We start from the raw sequence: 21,270 nt of genomic DNA on the forward strand, positions 1-21,270 counted from the left end.
CATACTCAGCATTATCATATAATGAACTCAATTCCCCACATGGCTATATCCAAAAGTGTTTTGGAAATAATTCATACAGTCATCCCATTCCAAATGTACTCAGTGTAAACCAAACAATTTTGTACAGTGCCCAAAACACTATATTATAAAAATAGGTCCAATGCAAAATTTTATTATGAGCACAGAGTTTAAAATTTGCAGCAAAAGTTATTTTCTTAATGCTTACCCCAGGATCTGATACAAATTGGTCTACAAACTGCCACTTGAGAGGCTCATCAGTAGAACTAGAAAATATATAAGTGGTTAGATATGAACAAAGAAAAGATGCTTAAATAAGTAATGCACTGTGGATGCTTTCATACCACACCTCCTGATGTTGGGTTGCAACCTAAATTCCCCTTGCTGTGGACCAGTTGGGATGTTTAAACAGTTTTCTGTCAGCTGGCTGTTGGTGATTTTAAAAGACTTTGGAGAGCTAATACTTGTTTGGCTGTAAGCCATATGATCCCCAATATACAGGTCAAGTAAGATTGTGTTGGTCGAACTTTGGTCACAAATAATTTTAATAAAAGCACTTTAGGAGCATAATGGCTTTTTAAAAGGAAAAACCTCAGGTAAAGTGAATGGCTCCAATTCAACATAGACTTGTACGTGCTAAATCCCATTGAAATAAAACTGTGTAGTACCTCTGTGCAGGACACAGTGTGCTACTTCTGGGGTAGTTTGCTCACCTTTGGTCCCCACCCTGCACTCAGCTTTCACCTGTGGCTCCTAGAAGCTGTCAGCATGCGACAGCGGTCACACCCCAGGAAACAGCTTTGACTGACAGCTAAGCCAGGTGAAGGTAGCCAAAGGGTCTCAAACCCACAGTGAGTTAGGGACTTCCACTGCATGCAAAGACAGACTTTGGCAGATTGAGCAGATGAGTGGGTCCAACAGAGAAGAAGGTAGTTTTTGTATGTGTTGTAGAGGGAGAAGAAAAGGCTAAGCAGTAAACCCTATACAAGTCCAGAGTGGAGTCCCCAGTATAGTTGGATGGCAACTTGTACACCTCCTTCTGACAATTCCTGCAGCCAAGCTAGTGCCAAATGTATTGCTCTGCTTTCCTTTGGACCACATCAGTGAGGCCCAGAGGCCTTGTTATCTTGGCAGCCCAAGACTTCCATATACACTGCCCAGGCTTGTGCCCTAGGAAGGTCACTTCAGTGCTGCTAACGCAGCTGTTTGACTCCTCCCCCCCCCCCGTAGGTGTACTACATTGAATCCCAAGAAAGATGGAAGTCAACAACATAAAACTGTAGTTTTCAAAATGTGGTGTTACTAAGCAGAGGAAAGTGTCAGAAGCAGTGTACAGTGGTACCTCTAGTTACGAACTTAATTCGTTCCGGAGGTCCGTTCTTAACTTGAAACTGTTCTTAACTAGAGGTGTGCTTTCACTAATGGAGTCTCTTGCTGCTGCTGTGCCACCGGCACACGATTTCCGTTCTCATCCTGGGACAAAGTTCTCATCTTGAGGTAACTCTTCCAGGTTAGCGGAGTTTGTAACCTGAAACGTTTGTAACCTGAGGTGTTTGTAACTCGAGGTACCACTGTAAATTATTAGATACATTCCATATTGTATGTAAAATATGCATTTAGCCAAAAGACAATTACCTTTTCACAGGTATCATGCCAACGTCTGCAATGAAATAAAGTTTACTGTCAGTTGCCACAATAGCACAAAAGTATGGGAATTTAAGCAAAATATCAAAACAATGTTCTACTCACGTCTCACTTTTATAGACACAATTTTCTTTGTGCGAATAAGATTAATCACTTCTTCATGAGTACATGAAGAAATGGAGTATCCATTTATTCGAACAATCTCATCTCCAACCTTAGTTTAAAAAAGAAAGAGAGAGAGAGATGGAAGCTGAGTTGGGGTCGTGGGTTCAAGCCCCATGTTGGACAAAAGATTGCTGCACTGCAGAGAGTTGAACTAGATGACCCTTGTGATCACCCTCAACTCTGCAGTTCTAAGATTCTGTGAAAATAGTATTTTATATAGTATGTTTCAGAAGGAACAAACAATTTCAAGTTGACAATCCGTTTGAAAGAAGGCTTTTTTTGTGTAGAAATGAGACATATCCTGCTGTGAAATTAATGGAACACATCTTTGGGAATGGCCAAATGACAACTTTCAAGTTTTATGCAGTTGCTTGATCACATCTGAGTAGCCTATATATGCTCCCTTGCTGAGAAGTACATTATTGTTTTGTCCAGCAATCCTTTATTTCTTTCAGCTATTTTATGTGTATCAGCTGAGATCCTAACTCTGAGTGAATGGAACTCTGAGTGAATGGAATAGGATGCCCCCTAATTCCCCTTTCCACCTGTGACCTCCAAAAATCTTCTCTACACAGTTAGAGGACCATCTGAAGCACCATGAGAGGTGACCCTGAGGGTGCAGGGGAAAGGAGGAATTGGTGAAAATAGTCTCCCTTCCACTATCTGCCAGCAGGATCAGAGTGAATTTCATTAAGAGGAAAAGTCCTATGAATAGAAGAGCAACTTAGGATCCAAGCCATTGAAGGTACAGTTTTGGGATCATACATCAAAGCTGATTCTGGGATGAACTGTATCCTTTGTATACTTTGATGGAGTATATTATTTGGTCATTGACTTGCATTTCCTGCTGTTAAGCCCTAGGGAACAGTTCAGTATAATCAGAATCTATGCAATTTTATTGCATTGCATTCTGCCATAAATAACCTGGTGATGGACCTAAATTAATAGTTACTTACTTTAGACATCCAGCTAAAGTCTACAGTACATTACTTCATTTAATTCAATGTTCAGGACAATAGATATATATTGCATACCAACAACCTAGCCACTAACATGAGTAAGTGCTTTTAGACCGTCTCCACATGGAGGCAGTAAAATTTCGCAGTCTCTTAACAGCAACAACTAAAGACTGAGCATAGCAAATGATGCAAAGACTAAATTACATAGTAAAATTCTAGTGAAGACCACAATATTGCATGACACCTTCAAATACATAAAATATGTAAGTTCATTAGATGTATGTAGTGTTCACCTAAATAAGTAGGTAAATATATATCCCGAGTACGTAGAGAATATTTTTAATTTTGGTGCAAAGTGAAGCCGAAATGTCAATAGCAATAAAGTAAGTGTGCCATAATGCTGTGCTCAGTGCTGATGAATACAGAGACTCCAATCCAGTGAGTTCAAGGTCCACTCTTGATAAGTGTCTGCTGGTGATGAATAGGCATAGAAAGACTAAAATAAATAAACAGGCACAGAGAGAATTATTTTCTGTAGTGAGCTAGCTGTTTCCAGGATTTATTGAGACCAAAGTATTAAGTAAGTCTTTAAGACTTCATGCTGTTTTTGCTGTAACAAATCCACACAGCAGCCCCTCTAGATCCAACAGTGGATGGCGTGGTGGACCTGTGCCACTCACCTGACCTCCCTAAATCTGAGTCTCTGCTGCGTATTGGGATGGGGAAGGAGAGGGGCAAGGTGGCAGCAAGGAGCAAATGCTGCAGCAGAGGTAATTCAGTGCTCTTGCTGGCTTGTTTGCACCACGCTGCCTTTGATTCTGCCTTGCTCCTCTCCCTCCCTATATGCAGTAGCAAGCCAGCCGGAAGTAGCTCAGGTGAGTAGGGCAGCCCTGCCTCACTGTCCACTACTGCCTAAATTATGCAAAGGGTTTGTTTTTAGTTTTGTTGCATAAGCGCCAACCACTGACTACATGCCATTTTATTCAATCAAATCCTAAATTCAATTAATTCCCTTTGTAGTCTACTAAAAGCTCGTTTTAACAATATTGCTTCCATCTGATGGGCTCGGAAAGCTAGTATGGGCACGCTAAGGTGAACTGCAAGAACAATGCATTCTTTCAGTGGGCTGCTGCTCAGCTTTGGTTTACGGCACTTGCTTATCAGTTATCATTGCATGATACTTGTTTTACTCACATAATGAGTCAAGTTTAATTTAATTCAATCCTGAAATTACTGATTTCAGGCCATATTTTCCAGCCAAGGAAATCACATGCTAAACAGATGTTAGTTGATACACTTAATCACTGTGGTAAACACAGAGAACCTGATCTGTGGTGTGTATAAGTCTTTTTAAAATTTCATTTGCCACGGCTTATTTAATCAGGTACCACCACCTTGCCCCAACAATCTGGCATGAAAGCCCTGACCCAGGATTGCTCTGGGGCCCACAAACCCTTCCTCAGACCTTGCTATTTACAGTAGTGTTAACTTCTGTTTGAAATTATGTGCCGCTCATCTATTGGAATGGTGTAGCAAAGCAGATGCGGTTGCTTTTCCCCTTTACTGTATTCACATTTGCTAGGACTGAGTTGAATTTTCATGAGTTGGATACAGATCCCATCAATGGAGTTCCCCTCTGCCACTGCATAAGAGATCTAATTTGGCCTATTGCCTTGCCTGAAGCTGCTTTTGCAACTTTGATGTCTGCCTCTTTGTGCTTGAATATCTATTTAAAATGTCATCCGCATTGCAAAGGACTAATTCATTTTTTAAAAACTCTTTCAATTTAACACGTTGCATAAAGAGAGAGCTACCAAGGTTCCATCCCAACACTTCGTCTGCTTTAACTTTTACTTTTCCCCATTGCTGAATCAGTGGGGTTGAGGGAAGAGCAGGCTAGAAAAATTTGCTTGGAAGCCTGTATCAGCCCCCCACAATGTGAGGCAGGATAGCTATCCTGGATGTAGATGAAATATGTACAAAGGTGCAACAAGACAAAAGTGAGAAAGAGCAAACATCACAAGGGCATTGCAACATAGTTGAGAGTTAATGTCTGCTTGTTTTGTTTCTAGATAAGCATCCTGTGCCATTAATAGCTACATAACTGATACAAATTTAGCAGATCTTTCCCCTTGTTGTTGCTTATTATTTCGTTCATACCATGCACTTGCTAAATGCACAAAAGCCCTTCCTAGAAGATTAACCAACAATTCTACAGGGAGAAGAAGGTTTTAGTTTAGATTCAAAGTACTACTTGCACGGCATGCAGAGTGGAATAAAATAATTGTCTTCACTGATATTAGGAATGATGTGTTTGCTCCACCTACTGGGGAATTTTTTAAACTGTAAAATCCCTTATTGATAGAGAGGAGGGGGTGTTCTCTCTTTGGACCTTTCAGCCCCAGCATAAATGAAAATTTTCTGCATGAAGAGGTTAGCTTCAGGAGGCAATATGTCCATAATGCTTCTCTTGCTTATCTTTCCTGCTTATTGTTCACTGTCTGTGTACAAATGTCACGTAGTGTATCAAATTTGAATACACAATTGAATACACCATTATGTAACAAAGGTAAATCAGAGAGATTCCTGTTTTCACTTTCTCCCAAAGACTGCTTCTTGTCATCCAGCAAGTAGCCAGACTTCTTTCTTTCCTTTTCCAAATGCAAACTGTATCCATGCAGAATGCTTTCTTTTGCTCCACCCTCAGCAGTCTCCATGGTCTCCTGCGGCCCCTATCGCTCCCTCTACTGACTCGCAGCGGGAGATTGATGTTCTTGTGGCTGGGCTTTGGGGCTGGTTCTGCACATATATTTATTTTCACTCCTTTCTTTAACAAGACTTATCTACTGTTTAATCGGGAAAATAGTTGAAGCAGTTTACAGAGAAGAATACAAAATATTCATTGGAAAATACTGGTAAAACCAAACTTTACAACAAGTACCGGTACTAAAATTGACCCAATCCAGATAAAATTAACACTTTGAAATTGTCTAGACTTAACAAAACCTAATCAAAAATGAAAAGTATTTAGCAGGTATTGAAGACAGTATTGCCAAGGCTTTGTATCTGCAAGGAGTTCCATAAATTAGGCTGCCACAGTAAGCGGTTGACTCCTTCTGAGTGTGGACCAACAGTATTTGGCACTTATACAACTACCAGTATAAATATCAGTCAGTGTGTAAGAACAAATCCTATCTTCTTATATTGTCTAAAACATACATGAGTTAATGGCTTTTGGTCACACTACAGGAAGACAAAATTGGACAAATTTCCACCCCACCAAAAGAAGTTTGATAAATTGCTCTCTCTCTCTCTCTCTCTCTCTCTCTCTCTCTCTCTCTCTCTCTCTCTCTCTCTGTGTGTGTGTGTGTGTGTGTAATGCTCCAATAATAGCCATTAAAGACATTATTGGCAAGCTACACTCTTCATGAAATAAATGTTTGCTAGCTTTTCTATAATGTAGACTTGGCAAAAACCTTTCTGTTTCCTCTTGTCAGTGTATTAAACACCAGTATGTTATTACAGAAGAATTGACTAAGGGACTGAAAACAAGGGGGCGGGGAACTAAAATAGAAAATTGTTTCATGCATTCCTTTGTTTTTACAGTCTGAAAAGGGGGCCTTTTTTATACTAAAGTATACAGAGCAGAATCATGATGGTTTCAGATTTACTTTTTTAGTGTTTTCTTTACTTCTATTATTCATAATAATCTCCAGGCCTTTTTAGTTAACATAATCCCCAAAGATATGAGTACAGTATCTGTGAGAGCAACAAAATAGACAGATGAAATGCATGAAAAGGCTAAACTGTATCCATTTAGGAAAAAGAAGAAGGAGAAATCAGAAGAAAATAGGTCAATGCCACAAACGTTTCAGTTACGTATCTTGATTATACAGAAACACATACACACTTTAAGTGGTGGAAAAACTACCTCATTTTCTCATAGTCAGGAGGATGGATCAAAATGGTATAGGAAAAAAGGAGTCAGAAACTGATATTATGATAGAAGTTCATTATGCCTTTTCCCAGACTACATTTTTTTTCTAGCTTGGAAAATGTGTGGAGATTTAGTGAAATAATGCAGATGGGTGAAATTTCAGAAGCATTTGGCTTTATCATGAGACAGCAATTTAGAACAATGAGCAGCCTGTCAACTCCCCTTGTTCACTTGGTCTTAGAAAGTTTTAGAAAGTGTCTTGTACAGACTATTATGAAGGCACCTTAAGCTGATTCTTAACATCACATATCAACAAACCAAGGAAGGCAGAGCTACATTTGCTGCAAATGAGATTCCTGGTTTGGTATAAATAGATTTACTTTAATGAAGTCAAAATAGGAAAGTGTGGGATTTATTTGTTCATATATGCCCTTTGTCTAGGAATGGATTCACATTTTCCCCTCTCATGAGGTTCCCTTCTTATTCATCTGTTGGAAGATTTCTGAGTATGGGTTGGCTCATGATCTAAGCTTTTTTCAAACCATTCATGAAACTGGAATGCATGGGAATATCCATTATGAAGCAACAAACTTAGTTCACTGGTTTCAAAATGTGTCATGTTAGTTACAGAGGGCACATGGGTGTATAAATGCGGGTTTTAACCATTAAAATATATGCAATAGGAGGACTAATCCTTTTGTATATTAAAGTCACATTTTTATTGTGTGTGTAGGTTTGTAATGGGTCCTATGCATGTTTTCTTGTTCATCGGTGTATTAGTGCTCATAACATAGGTTCCTCCTACAGTCTTTATTGTCATAAATGGACCACTCCAATCCAGAACTTAATGTGAAGTAAGTTTGGAATATGAAGTGCAGAGCAGTGACTCAGGCCTTCTGGTCCTGGTATACAGCAACAATATCATTGCTTCTAGAGTAATGCTTAATGGATATAAGAGCCCTGAAGGGGTCAAATCTCACATCCTGGCAAAAAGGGCTTATAGTGATAAACAGTATTCTTACATTTTATTACTAGTGGACAGTATGGTGGGGTGCTCATGTCAATGCTGCTTACTGGGAGGTAGAGGCAGCAATGAGGCTGGGACAGTGCAAACACACCAGTAGAACCAAAGTGGTCATGGTAGTGTGTTGCACTGCACCAGTCTTGCTGCCACCTCTCCCCTCCCCTTCTCAGGAAGCAGCAGCAACTCTACCAACTTGAATAATAGAATATATACATAAGATATTTTCTATCTATACGAGACAGAATGTCCTTCTCACCTGAAGTCCAACATTGTCTGCTTGTCCACCTTTCATTAGCTGAGAAATAAAAAGGCCACAGGCAAATTCGACACCTCCTCTCACACTTATCCCTAGTCCTTCAGGATGCAAACGATCTAACCTCACCTCCTTCAGTTTTCTGCAAAAGTTGGAATAGGATAAACAGAATTTACCGTTGCTACTTAAACAGTCCCATGTACCCATCTGCCATTCACCGGTGTTGATTTTCAAGGCTTCTGAAGAATGTGGAGTGTGTTGTCCTATACTTTACTTTGTCAAATTACTTGTATTTGCATTGCATGCAACTAAGTCTTAGGGAGGGGAAGGCCTCTTATATAGAGCAACTTCCAACTTTCATTAGCTCTCCTCCCTTACCTTGGCTGAGTACCCCAGACTCTTATAAGGATGCCACTCTTTTTTTCTTTGTTTTACTCTTACTCTTATAACAGGTCTCAACAGATAGAAACTGGTATTGCTTTTAAAAATGATTTGCATTTCCATGTTAGAAAAGGCATCTGTTCAACTTCTGTCTGCTGCACAGCTGTTAAAGACACAAGAGCCCCACTTAAAATATAAAAAATAACAATTCTAGTCTCAGTCTCCACAAACAAAAGACTGACAGCTCTTTAATCTGCAGGGCTCCTGGGCTCAAAGGGTAAGAACTGAGGGAGCACCTCTCCCTCCTGTTTATTATCAGGATGAGAGAGGAAGAAAAGGCCAAGAACTTCAGGAGGAGACCTGCTATGATTGATTAACTGATATTAACTTTCTGCTGCAGAAACAGAGGCATCCTGAAAATGATTTTTGGGGAGGGGGGCCACCAAAGCTTAGGTGAGGACTGGGGCAAATAACTGCTGAGTTCTAGAGTAAGAATTCATCAATTAGCAAAAAAGAAAAAAGTGTGCTCATATACAGAGAAGTACATTGATCAAACCTACCTAGATCGCTTAGGTGTTAACTGATCATACTCCACTTGATGTTTTAATGGGATCAGAGGGCGTATGGCCTCAAATATGGGCAGCCGGCTTGGTTCATTGATTACATACTTCAGGTCTCCCACCAACACTGGAAGATTCATGGATCTACAAAATGAAATTGAAGAGGGTTATAAGGAGATGCAATATTAACTACTGACAATGTACTTGACATATCATGCTCTCTGGCTTTAATGACGCTACCTTAAAACCCCTGCCCCAAAGAGTCATTCTTCTTCTGCTTCTAATGTTAAATCACCTGATTTGATACATAAGACACCTCCATTTAAATGGAGTTCATGGAGTTAAAGTAAAATATGCTGCAGGGTCTATATTTGAAAGCTACAATGAGAGTGGATAAAAGATCAGTATAGGCTGTTAGTCCAATTTTTTGTGGATTACACAACCCCAATGCTATGTGATTCTGCATTTGTCCAACATGCACAATACAAAACTGCACACAGCAGTTGTCTGTGCAGAGGACTAATGTTCACCACCTCTAAGAAAACGCTTGGAAATGAAATGGCCAGCATTCTGGAAAAAAATGCCATTCCTTGACCATTACGAAAAGGCTATACAACAGAGTTTAATCTGAAGAGATGAGGGAAGGGCTCATTGGCAGTTATTTGCTTTGCATACAGAAGGTCCTACGTTCAACCCCTGACATCTTCAGAATGATCTGGGAGAGAATCCTGCATGAAATCCTAGAGAGCCACTGCCAGTCAGTGCAGGCTATACTGAGCTAGATGGGCCAATGGTCTCGCTTCCTACATTCCTATGCTTTCAATGGCTAGTGGTGCTGAAGATGGTGCTCACTATCTGTGGTGCCAACCTCTGCATGATTACCTAGTGTTCTGGAGAAGCCTGTTGTATACAGTGGTACCTTGGGTTACAGACGCTTCAGGTTACAGACTCCGCTAACCCAGAAATAGTACCTCGGGTTAAGAACTTTGCTTCAGGATGAGAACAGAAATCGGGTGGCGGCAGCAGGAGGCCCCATTAGCTAAAGTGGTACCTCAGGTTAAGAACAGTTTCAGGTTAGGAATGGACCTCCAGAACGAATTGAGTTCTTAACCCGAGGTACCACTGTACACACAGGCACGTACAGTAGCCTTAGGAATCTTTCAGACCTCTGGCTGTTGTCAAGGCACAGCATGGGGGTCCCTAGTGTGATTCCCCTTCCCCTGTCCCCACAAAGCAAATGCATCCACAGAACGCCTGAAAGGCATCTGAACATATGGCATACACATTTTTTGTTATAACTGCCCCATTCCTATGGTACTGTGTACAAGTTCTTAAGTTCTATCATAAGCATGCTTATTCAAGAGTAAGCCCTATTGTATTTGACACGGCTAATCTTCAAGTGTTTAAGATTACATGCATACTGACATTTTAACGGGACGCCAGGATAACAACTTTATGAAAACAACAGAATTAATCTGTAGCCAGTCTGTTGACTTCAGCAGAGTTACTCTAGCCTAAAGAATGGCAGAACTCCATACCATCTGTTTGTGTTCTTTACATCAGTCATCACAGGATACTGGACACCCTAGTATGTCACTTGATGTACAAGTAACACATTATTAATGGCAATTAAATACACACCAGGGTAGGAAATACATCACCAAATATTAAAGGAAATGCCAAACTGAATGTATTGTGATCTTTGAAAATATAAACAAATGTCTTTTTATTTTTCTAAGTTTGACAAATATTGTGTTCTCAGTGTTGGCCTTGGATTATATGATTTTTATATTATGCCCCCCAATGTTAAATGCATATTTAAACCACCAATTTTTTATAGATATCCATGACAAGTAGTTGTATGTTTAAATAAAAGCATTTGTCTGCTTTATGGCATAAGGTTTTCTGGATCAGAGTCCAGAACAAAAGATATATGAAGTGGTCACACACACACGTCTCTCATAAGAACAGAAAGACAGAGGGGAAAACTGGCAATAGTACTGTGTCATACAAGTTTCTACACAGAATACATATTAATGCAGAAACCATTTAGCATGGATGTGATCCATTCCTGACACAAATAATAAAACTATATATCTTTACAGAATAACATAAACAAAAGCCCCAATGAGTTTATACTGTAAATTTTTACAGAAGCGGAAAGACGACAGAGGCAAGGGTAACACGGGAATAATATACACAAACACACTTACAGGTGCTCAGTGTTAGTTTCTGGAGGGGCACATGTGGAAATGAAATATTCATCTAGCAAAATGGATTCAGGGTATTTCTTTGAAATCTAAGGACCATATACCTTTGTATTTGCTGAATAAATATGTAAAAAGGTCATATACCTTTGTAACAATATTGTACATTTTATTTAAGTGTAAGCAACATTTCCCAGCTTTGGGGGTGATGGGGCGGGAAATATAAATGCTTGAGGTATCTGTTAGGTTTACAACTCCAGTGAAGTTTTAAATAATTAACTACGCTGAATTCTTCCTGATGTCACGAGCTGCAGGCAATGCTTTATGAATGGTGAAGCAATTAGACAGCCCGAACTGAAACCAAACCGGGTTTGTAGCCAAGGCTACACAAAACTCTGCTTTAACACAAAGAGCACATGGAAACTTGAAAAGTCTACATTTCATTCCACTATGATGCTATTAATTAAGTTATGCCCAGAAACGATAATTGCCAGAATCATTCACCTATGAAGAATGGAAAAATACTCTCATCTCCTCCAACAACAACAAAATGGACCAGGAGAAGGTACAGTGTACAGATGAGATGCTGGGTGAAAATAGTATACAGTGGAAATGGAATTATAGCAGAAACTATATTTGCACCTTGTTTGTACAGTATTGTTTTACAGTATTGTATTAAGAAAAACACAAGCATATAGGACCAAAATGTTAGAAATTGCTGATGATCTCTGTGTTAAAATAATAAAGGATGCAATCCTATACAAGTTTACCTGGGAGCAAGTCCCATTGAATATAATGGGGATTACTTCTGAGTAGACACAAATAGGGTTGCACTGTAGTTGTTCAAATGTGACTAGAATACCAAAGGGTAAAATACCAGAATCAAGCAAAGTTAAGAACTGGATCATATTATTAGCATTTTCAAATGTGCAGATGGCCTTTAGTTTCCTAATGACAATTGTTTCAGGAAGACATTTTATCAAACATTCCTTTATTTCAACAGTTTGGAATAAGACTTTGGGAATAATTCAGGAACATTATAAAAAGTCTTGCTTATTCCTTAGTTGTGTGTTAAATGCGGAAGTTAAAAGGAAGTCTTAAATAGTTCCTCTGCCTATTTTTTTTTACAGGTTAAAAATGAGCAAACATTTCTACTGTTATAACTTTCTTCCTACCAAATGCCAAACTGCCAGTAGTGTGAAATCAATATGAAGGAATAACTTACTCATGGTACATCCGCAACACATCATAGAGATAATCTTTCTCTGCTTCACTATCAATCAGCAGGTCAACCTGGAAAAGATGATAATTTTATTGTAATACTCTGACCACAAACTGTGACAGCTGAATACACCCCAACTCATTAACCAAAATATAATAATTAAATATATTTATTTCTGCTTACAGGAGGCTTCTTGCAAAGGCAGCAATCTTTTTAAAGAATGTGAAATAAAAACTTCACCGGTGGAGTTTATTATCGTGCCCAAATCTAGTCATTTCATACCACAGAGCAATATATTGATTCTCTTACCTGATAATGACTAAATTGCTGAATAAATATCTTCAGAAACCTTTTAGGCCATTCACTAATGTAGCACATGACTGAGCAACCAGAAACAATTCCACCAAAACCATCTAGATACCGAGTTCAATGGTTTTAAACTAGAAATGTCAGCATCCTTCCCATGACGCTGTGCAGCAAACTAGATTGCCCCTTGCAGCTCTGATATCTTGACAGAGGAGAGCTCGCTGCTAGAGTTATTCTTTCTTCACTGTCTGTCACAACATGTTCACTTAAACTGGTGTCAGGTTTCAAGACTGACTTTAATTTTGCTAACTGTTCAAAAATAAATAAAAGCACAGCGCCCACGTATATCATGGGAGAAGAAGTTACTTTTGGTAATCAGAAAGGGCCACCACTGCCTGTGGCTTTCACATTGGTGAAAGTCAATCACGTCTGTGCTCATTTTCCTAAGAGCTATGGAGTTGCTACAAAGGCAGTTCTCAGAAGAACATAGGAACATATGGTCTGACTCAGTATATCAGTCCATTTTTGCGAGTGTCATCTATTCTGATGGTGCAGAGGACCTCCCAGGTCTCAAGTAGGAAATGGAAAGGGCAACACCCCAAGGGAACTAGAAGCCAACAAACAAAACAAAACAAGAGACAAAGCCTGCTTGAAATGGTTACAATACATCCAATGCTCTTCAGAAGACCAATAATTCCATTTATTGGGTTAATTTATTCAAAGCATATAGTCTCAAATTAGATACCTTGAGCATACTTTCAACTCCTAAGGCCCATGCCTCCCTTGTCTCCTGAGAAAGACGGATGCCAACTGTATTTTTCTAGTATGTTCTTTAACTTTGAGGATTTGTCTCCAAAGTGTCAGGCTCTCCCAACCCTGCCCTTTATAACTCTTCTAACTGGAGATGTTGGGGAATGAAGCTGGAAACTATGGCATACAGTCCATATCCTGTACTATTGGTTCATTCCTTAGAGCTAAAGAGAATGAAGATTGCTTAGCCTACTTAAGCAACATGCAAAGTAACATTTGCAAGAAATAACGGGGCATGATTCAGCCATGTACTGCAATCCCAGAATATTTACTGAAGGAATTTCAATCCAGGTTTAGTTCTGGGTTTGGCATAGAGGAAGCCTTGGTTGCTGTAATAGATGACATTTGCCAGGAGAGAGACAAGTGGAATGTGATACTGTTGGTTCTCCTTGATCTCTCTGTGACTTCTGGTGATACTGACCATGGGATCCTGCTGGAGCAACTCTGTCAGATGGGAAGTGGCAGCACAGTGACATGGTGGCTCCTCTTTTACCTTCAGAGTCAATTTCAGAAAGTTGCATTGAGAGATTTCTGGTGGGCTCTATGGCACTTGTGCTCTAGAGTCCCACAAAGTTCTATATTGTCCCTGATGTTTTTTAACATCTATACGAAGCTGTAGAGTGAGGTCATCAGAGGATTTTGAATGAAGTGTCATCAGTATGTTAATGCCAGTTCTATTTTTCTCTGTCATCTGAGTCAGATGAGGCTTTGTGTGTGCTGGATTGATGCCTGGATACAGTAAAGAGCTGGATGAGGACCAATACACTGAAGGTGAATGCTGACAAGATGGAGGCAGTGTACAGAGTTGTACAGTGTACATCTGGGAATTAGGTGTGCTACCCAGGTGGGGTTGCACTTCAATTGAAGGAATAGGTGCAGCACTGAAGCACAGGTGCTGGGCTGAAACAGGTGTTCATGGAAATTATATCCCTTGCATCCTTTAAACTGTATTAAGTTGTAGTCATGGAGTCAATGGGTTTCAGCCTCTAGCTGGATCCTGACCCCCAAGCTCTGCTGTGCAGGGGCATTGAAACATGGGATAGGACTTACTGTTTACAGCTGTTTATAGTGACCACAGCTGTCTTTTAAACTGAAAACACAAAATATAATGGTGAAGCTCCATGGCTGGAACTCCCTGTGTAACTATGTTTTTCTTAAAGTCGCTGCCTATGACAATGAGTTTTTGATGGGGCTCTGGCACAAGGAGGGGGGTCCTGTGGGTGCAGCCACCCTCCTAACACCTGCATTGATTGAATAAAATCAAATACTTGCAGCTGCCCTGTGCCCTAGATGCTCCTAATAAGGTCTAACGAAGAACCATGTAAGCCCCATACAAAACTGCTGCAGCAATGCAAATGAACATCTGACAATACAAGAGGAAAATAATCTACAGTGCAGACACACCCTCCATGAACACTGTCAAACCATTTTCTTCATCATTGTTTGTTTTTCCTGCCCCCCAATCTCTAGTGAACAAGCTGTTACGATTCATGTGATCACTAAATAGAATGATGTACAAATGGGAAAGCCAAAACACCCATAAATATATGAGCAGAATGTGTATAAGTTATTTAGTGACTTTTAATATGCAACAGTAAATTGAGCATTACTTGTAGAAGGGACATAAATTGTGCAATAATGTTCAATATGGCATCACTTGGCCTTTCCAGCAGCAGAGCACATAAAATAAGAACATAAATAATGATGACTAGATTTTGAAGTCCATGGCTTGGATTGTAAGCTTCTCCTCTATTCATGTGGGTGTGGGCATTTCTACCCCAGCCCAATCTTTAACATCCCATACTGTATCCCACATCATTCCCAAGTATCTCCCAGGTTGCAGAGGGAAGGAGGAAGTAAGAAATTATCCTTCCATAGAATGTGAACTCTGTTCTGTTCATAAAATGAAAGTTAGGATCCAAGTGTATGTGTCCAGACACAATAAAAGTGCTTACCCAGAATCAGGGGTGGGTTACAGTTGCAGTCCAGCAGAGCTCCCTGGGATAGGGTGGGAAGAGCCCTGGCCATTGGTTTTGGCCATGGTCTACTGCGGGGAATGACCACCCATTTGGGCTTTTCTTCAGGCTATTACTGACAGAAGAACCACTGGAAACAATTTCCTTCCTTGCTGGGTGCAGAAGGAGCCTCCACAGCAGTGGAGCTCCTCTGCCAGGGAAGAGTCCCATCTGCTTTACCCTAACTCCCTCCAGCGGCACAGAACATGAGTTAGGATCGCACTGTTGTTCAGTTGCATTAAATGGGCCATTAGTTATCTGGCTGAAATTAACATGCTCCACTTTGTATGTCTCGGAGGCTGGGATGGCTTATAGTACAGAGGTATTGGAACTGTGGTGAGAGTCTCTGATTGGTCTCAGGATGATTTATGAATATCATCATCATAAAAGGCCACAAGTACAAGGTGCAAGACCATAAATATTATGTTAGGTACACAGGAGAGCAATATGTCTGCTGCAACCCAGTCCAACCCTTATAGTTAACAGATATGAATAACAAACATAGTTACAGAAGCAGAGATCCTTTATTAAAAGCTGCCAAAAATATTCTAACATCACCTCACGATTCAATTTCACAATAGTGCTTCCCTATTTATCATGGTGGGAAGGAAATTAAGCCTAACCTTTTGTTAGATAACTTAGTTCTTAGCCACGGAAGACAAAAGAGGAGAGAGGTTTTCTTTCTGCTAATGTAAAGAGCAGTCTTGAATATGCTTATCTAGAAATAACGCCACTGAAGTAAATGGTAACTGGCAGTGAAATCTCATATGTGTCTCATAAGTAATTCCCATTGATTTAGTCCCAGGTAATTATTACAGGCTTATTTCTAGAGAAATGTGTTTATGAGCAGGTTGCAAAAAAAGGGCAAAGGCAGAGCCCAATAAGACACATAACTCCAAGTTAAGCTGTACAAATGCAATTTTAAAATGGAACTGGGTGGAACTTAAAAATGAGACTAAATCATCCTAGATGGCGAGTTTGGTACAGGCAGAAAAGGGGGGAAGATCAATGTTAGTGGGGATAGCTGGATGCTCTTCGTGATTATTTGTTTACTAGAAATATGCAGAGATATAAAATATGGTTGGTATTGATTATGGGTCAAACAGTTCAGGAGGCAGCCTGTTGAGGATGGAACTGCATTGCCTCTGAAGGCTCCTAGAGCCATTACTGTCACTTGAGGCTCAGGTAGCTTCAGTGGAGAAGAGAGTTGATTAATAACATCTGGTCCTTCCTGGACTGCTGCATTGTCTGTTATTGATTTATTTCATTGTAATGGCTTTTATGTTGATATGCTGTATTTTAATACAATGTTGTGTACTGCCCACAGGACCTCTTGGTTGAAGAGCAGGTTGCAGATATAAAAATAATAATTACAATTATTTGGTGTATTCGTTCTATGGAAAATCCCTAAGAAGAGTGCATACAAACATAAATTGCTCTTAGAAGTTAAGGGCATTCTGAACAAAACTGGAGTTTCATTTTCTCGCCCCCCGTCAATGGTTTGTATTCAGCTAACTTTTACTTAGAATAGACTCATTAAAATTAATGGCCATGACTAATTTTGGTTCATTCATTTCAACAGGTCCAACTAAGTTAGTTAGACACAGCCCAATATATTTCCAGTATGATGCCTAAAAACGCTCTTACAGCGTGACTGAATTACAGCTCCCACTTCACCGAAACTGCCAAAGACCATTTTCATATCATTTTGCCTGCCAAATCACACATGAATCTTTTTGTTTCTTTGTTTTCTCAATGTAGTCAAATTTTGTTTAAAGAACAAGTGTTCACCTACTTTTAGGTCAAGAATTTTTTCATTGCTGTCTGGCAGCTCCTCGCTTTCACTTTTTTTTAAAGGGTAAGAACAAAAGAGCTATTATGCAATACACCTAGCCTTGCCAAGTCTCTTGGTCATTGACAAAGAAACGCCAAAGAGAGAGGAGGAGGAGGAGGCGGCAAAAACTGTTTTTGGAGGGTATTTCTTTCCTGAGAAATTGCTCTGTGAGGTTTTCTAAAATGATGACGCACCCATACATCTGTATATCTCTATGTATGTAGTGATGTTGATTATTGTTGTAAAGGCTGCCCAGAAAGTTAAGAAGAGGCAAGGTCAGCTCCTTGAACTTTCCATTGCCTTCCGCTCGCCTGCTTTGAGAGGCGCAGGGAAAGGCAGGTCTGGGTCGGTAGAAGAAAGATGGATGGCGAGAGAAGCAGGTTTGCTGGGCGCGCACATTGCGAGCAGCCCATGGCGAGGGTGGGCTCTGTTCCTTCCTGCCCAGAGGAATCTTACCCTAATCCGCCACACACCTCGGGTCCCCTGGGGGGGAAAACTTTCTTCTGCTGAAAGAAGCATGCCAGCCTCCCTTCTTCCCCTCCCCCCTGCTCCCCCACCCGCCAGGTCCGAGTTAATTGACACCGAGAGTCCATAGTCCCAGCGAAATGCCCACGCTCACTTCGCTGGCAGCGCCAGCAGTTTCTCTCGCTTACGAGGCGGAAAGTGAGGTTAGCGAGGAAGCCCGAGGACGCCGCAGGGAGCGTAGGGCAGGCGGTGGGCCGAGCGCCCCTCTCTTACCTTGTGCCTGAATTCCCTGGCCACCTTCCGCTCCATGGCAATGGGGAGAGCGACTTTCGCTTGGCTTTCCCCCGGGGAACCTTCGTCGGTGCGCGCACCCAGCCGATGCCGTTTCCTCCTGGTCCTGGGCGCAGGTTAGGACGCAGGACTCCAGCCGAGCGCTAGAGGGCGCAGCGCAGCCCTGCGGGAAGGGTCGGCCTGCGCGGCAGACGGGTTGTCCGAGAAATAATGTTATTGGCAAGGAAGGCGCTTACCAGGTCGCCTCGCGCTGCCTCGACATTTTCTTGATGATCTCCTGCAGCCTCCCATGAATTTCAGTGAAAGGGGGACAACTCAGATCAGCTTCCATTGCCTTTTATTTCTCGCAAATCTTATCTTTCTGCTATATACTACACTAGGGTTCGTCCAGGTAAAATTACGCACAATGAAACACTTTTTACAGTCCCATTGATTTCGATGGAAGAGAGTTGCACAATTGCTTATTAATTCTTCCAGTGAAATGAGACGTCAAGGCCGTAAGCCTATTTATCTGGCAGTAAGTTCCAATGATATCAATAGGACTTTCTTTTGGATAGGTTTGCACTATTGCTTAACTTTCACACACAGTGTCGCATGACTTTGGGCACTTGGAAGTCTCCCTTATAAGCGTTCTGTGCTGCAACTTGGGGCAGGATCCCAAAGATCCACATCAGGAACTGCAACTGGAAGGGGAAATTCTCACCCGAGAACACACGTGGACTCTTTGGGTCCAAGATGATCAAAATTTCACTTTGTTATAGACCCTCTGAATGCAGGCAGATGTAATACATTTGGTAGAGGATTATGGTTTGAACACAATCTTGCCATTCTCAACTTTGCAACTTTGTCAGTAGCAGAATGATCTTGCATAGAAACAGTTTTTCAAGTTATTTCACCTGAAAATGAATCAGCCACAGTTTTGAACACCCCCCGTCACTCCCAAAGGATCCCATCAAGCTACAGAACCTTCCTTTTCCTTCTCCTCTTCCAGCCCACCCATGTAGCAGGTGCATTCCATAACTCCACCTTCTCCTACACTTTCCATTCTTCATTCTTTCCGTCTAGGTCTGTAGCATTCACTAGCTTCATTCCATGCACACAGTGGCGTAGCGTGGGGGGTGCAGGGGGGGCCTGCTGCACCGGGCGCAACATCTGGGGGTTAGGGTTAGGGGGTGCAAATCCACGGGTTAGGGGGCACATGGGTGCTGACAACCCATGCTACGCCACTGCATGCACAGAAACTGTGACAATGGTACTGCTGTACTTTCAGACCAAGAGAGTGAATAACATGCTGCCATTAGAAATTATTCTAAATCCTTCCAGGTCGCGATGCCAAATTGCATGTGCTTTAGCCAATTCTATTTCCTTATTCAGACTGAGGTGATGCCCTCGGAGCCTTGTCAACTGAAATGAAACCACCTCATGGTGAAAGCTATGAGAATAGCAAATACAAATAAGACAAAAACCTGCAAAGAACTCAAAATATTTAGTCCAAGTATCCTTGATTTGTTTTTATTTTTAAGTACAATCTAATTTAAAATATCCTTGCAAGGTTTTTTAGACTTGTCATCTGTAGAAGGTGATAGGAGCCAAAGCAAAAACAAAAAGTACTTTGTGATGTCTTGGAACTCCAAACATTTTTAAAAATCCTGCAGAGAGGTACCTAATAAATGCAAAAGTAATGTTTCTGGACAATTCAGCTAAACACCTGTGTGAGCAGAAGCCAGCATAGTCAGTCCCACTAGTGCAATGGACTTTTCCCTCTCTCATCTGGTGCCCCTGTGCCCTCCAAATCATATTGGGGGAATTAGGAGAACCCCCAGAACAGTACATGGAGGGAGGACAGGGGAAATAATACCATCTGGAAAGCAGATCGTAGTATCACAATGTTGACTTTCCTCCTCTAAGTATAATGCCAAGGTTGGAAGCGGAGAAAATGAAGAAGAAGAAAGAGACCAGTTACTTGTTGGAAGTGTTGGGAATGGGATGCAACTCACCTTGTGTTGAAGGCTGGTAGGTTTGCAGGAAGAGGAAGTAGGCATAGGATGTAGGGCAGATCCCACTGCTTGAACTAAGTTTTGCAAATTGCAGGAAGGCTGTCTGAGGTGGATAGTGGTCATGAGATATGAAGTTCTAAACCTAACAGACAAAATAGAAAGTGACAAATCACTGGTTTTGGGGTGGCATCCACCACAGTGACTCAAAAGTGCAATTGCTTATTTTTTAACAAAAATATGTAACTTGTCCCTCAGATCAGCTTCCATACCGGAGGACTGGAAAATAGCCAGTGTAACAAAATTTGTTTTTTAAGGACTTAGGGAAAACCCTAGAAATTTCAAGCCTGTTAGCTTAATATCTATCCTGAAAAAACTGGTAGAAAGTGTTAAAAGATAAAATAAACAAGCATATAGAAGAGTAAGCCTTGCTACTGCAGATCCAGCATGGCTTTGGCAAGGGCAAGTCCTATGAACAAGCAAATAGATCAAGGTGATCTGGTTGCCACAGTGTACTTGAACTTTAAAAAACGCTTTTGACAAAGTACCTCACTCAAGACTCCTGAGTAAGCTCAACAGTAATGGAATAAGAAAAGAGGTCTGTTTGTGTACCAGGAATTGGTTAAGAAGGAGGAATCAGATAGAAGGAATAAATGGACAGTTCTCTGAATTTATACTTAGAAATGTGGTGCAATCAGTGCAAACCCAAATAGATAAAATATTTCCAGGCCATTCAGAAAGTTAACTTTGCTATATATAATCTCTGAGACACACTGATAACTAGAGAAGCCAGAAAATTGGGTACATTTGAAAACAGAGGCCATCAAAGCAAGCGAAGTTTACATGGAACTGAATGTTTATTTGTGGATGTTCTGCTGTCACTTGAAGCTTATATTTGTGGGTTTTTTCTAGTCTAGGTTTCCCCCCAGTCTAAGTTAGGAGAAGCAAGCTTTATATTTTAGTCTTAGTCATTACTTGCATGAGTGATTCCTGCAAAATATTAAGTTTGGAAATATTCCCTTTAAAGAAAAGTCATATATTGTATTTTGATGTGTGTGTGTGTGTGTGTGTGTGTGTGTGTGTGTGTAAATTAGCAGCTTATTAATTGTACCAAGTAGTCCTGTATGGGGTGCTATTAAAGCACAATATACAGTGGTACCTCGGGTTAAGTACTTAATTCGTTCC

At 40.8% G+C, this 21,270-nt stretch overlaps 1 protein-coding gene across 3 annotated transcripts in view; it reads right to left on the reverse strand.

Annotated features, from left to right (window-relative positions):
- The window catches only part of USH1C (USH1 protein network component harmonin), a 124,858-nt gene that overhangs the window by 28,820 nt on the left and 74,768 nt on the right, over window positions 1–21,270 (reverse strand). For 2 of the 3 annotated variants that reach the window (XM_083709726.1, XM_083709725.1), the window contains exons 2-9: window positions 20,089–20,230; window positions 18,074–18,368; window positions 12,374–12,441; window positions 8,942–9,085; window positions 8,004–8,142; window positions 1,768–1,876; window positions 1,654–1,678; window positions 227–284 (exon numbers count right to left, since the gene is read on the reverse strand). In XM_083709726.1, the coding sequence (XP_083565852.1) occupies window positions 227–284; window positions 1,654–1,678; window positions 1,768–1,876; window positions 8,004–8,142; window positions 8,942–9,085; window positions 12,374–12,441; window positions 18,074–18,109 (579 nt within the window). In that variant the 5' untranslated portion in view covers window positions 18,110–18,368; window positions 20,089–20,230. The remainder of the gene's footprint in view (window positions 1–226; window positions 285–1,653; window positions 1,679–1,767; window positions 1,877–8,003; window positions 8,143–8,941; window positions 9,086–12,373; window positions 12,442–18,073; window positions 18,369–20,088; window positions 20,231–21,270) is intronic. The other variant, XM_083709724.1, reaches the window with a different exon arrangement.

This window comes from Podarcis gaigeae, assembly GCF_964106915.1.
Source record: "Podarcis gaigeae genome assembly, chromosome: 1".
Classification (NCBI taxonomy): Eukaryota; Metazoa; Chordata; class Lepidosauria; order Squamata; family Lacertidae; genus Podarcis; species Podarcis gaigeae.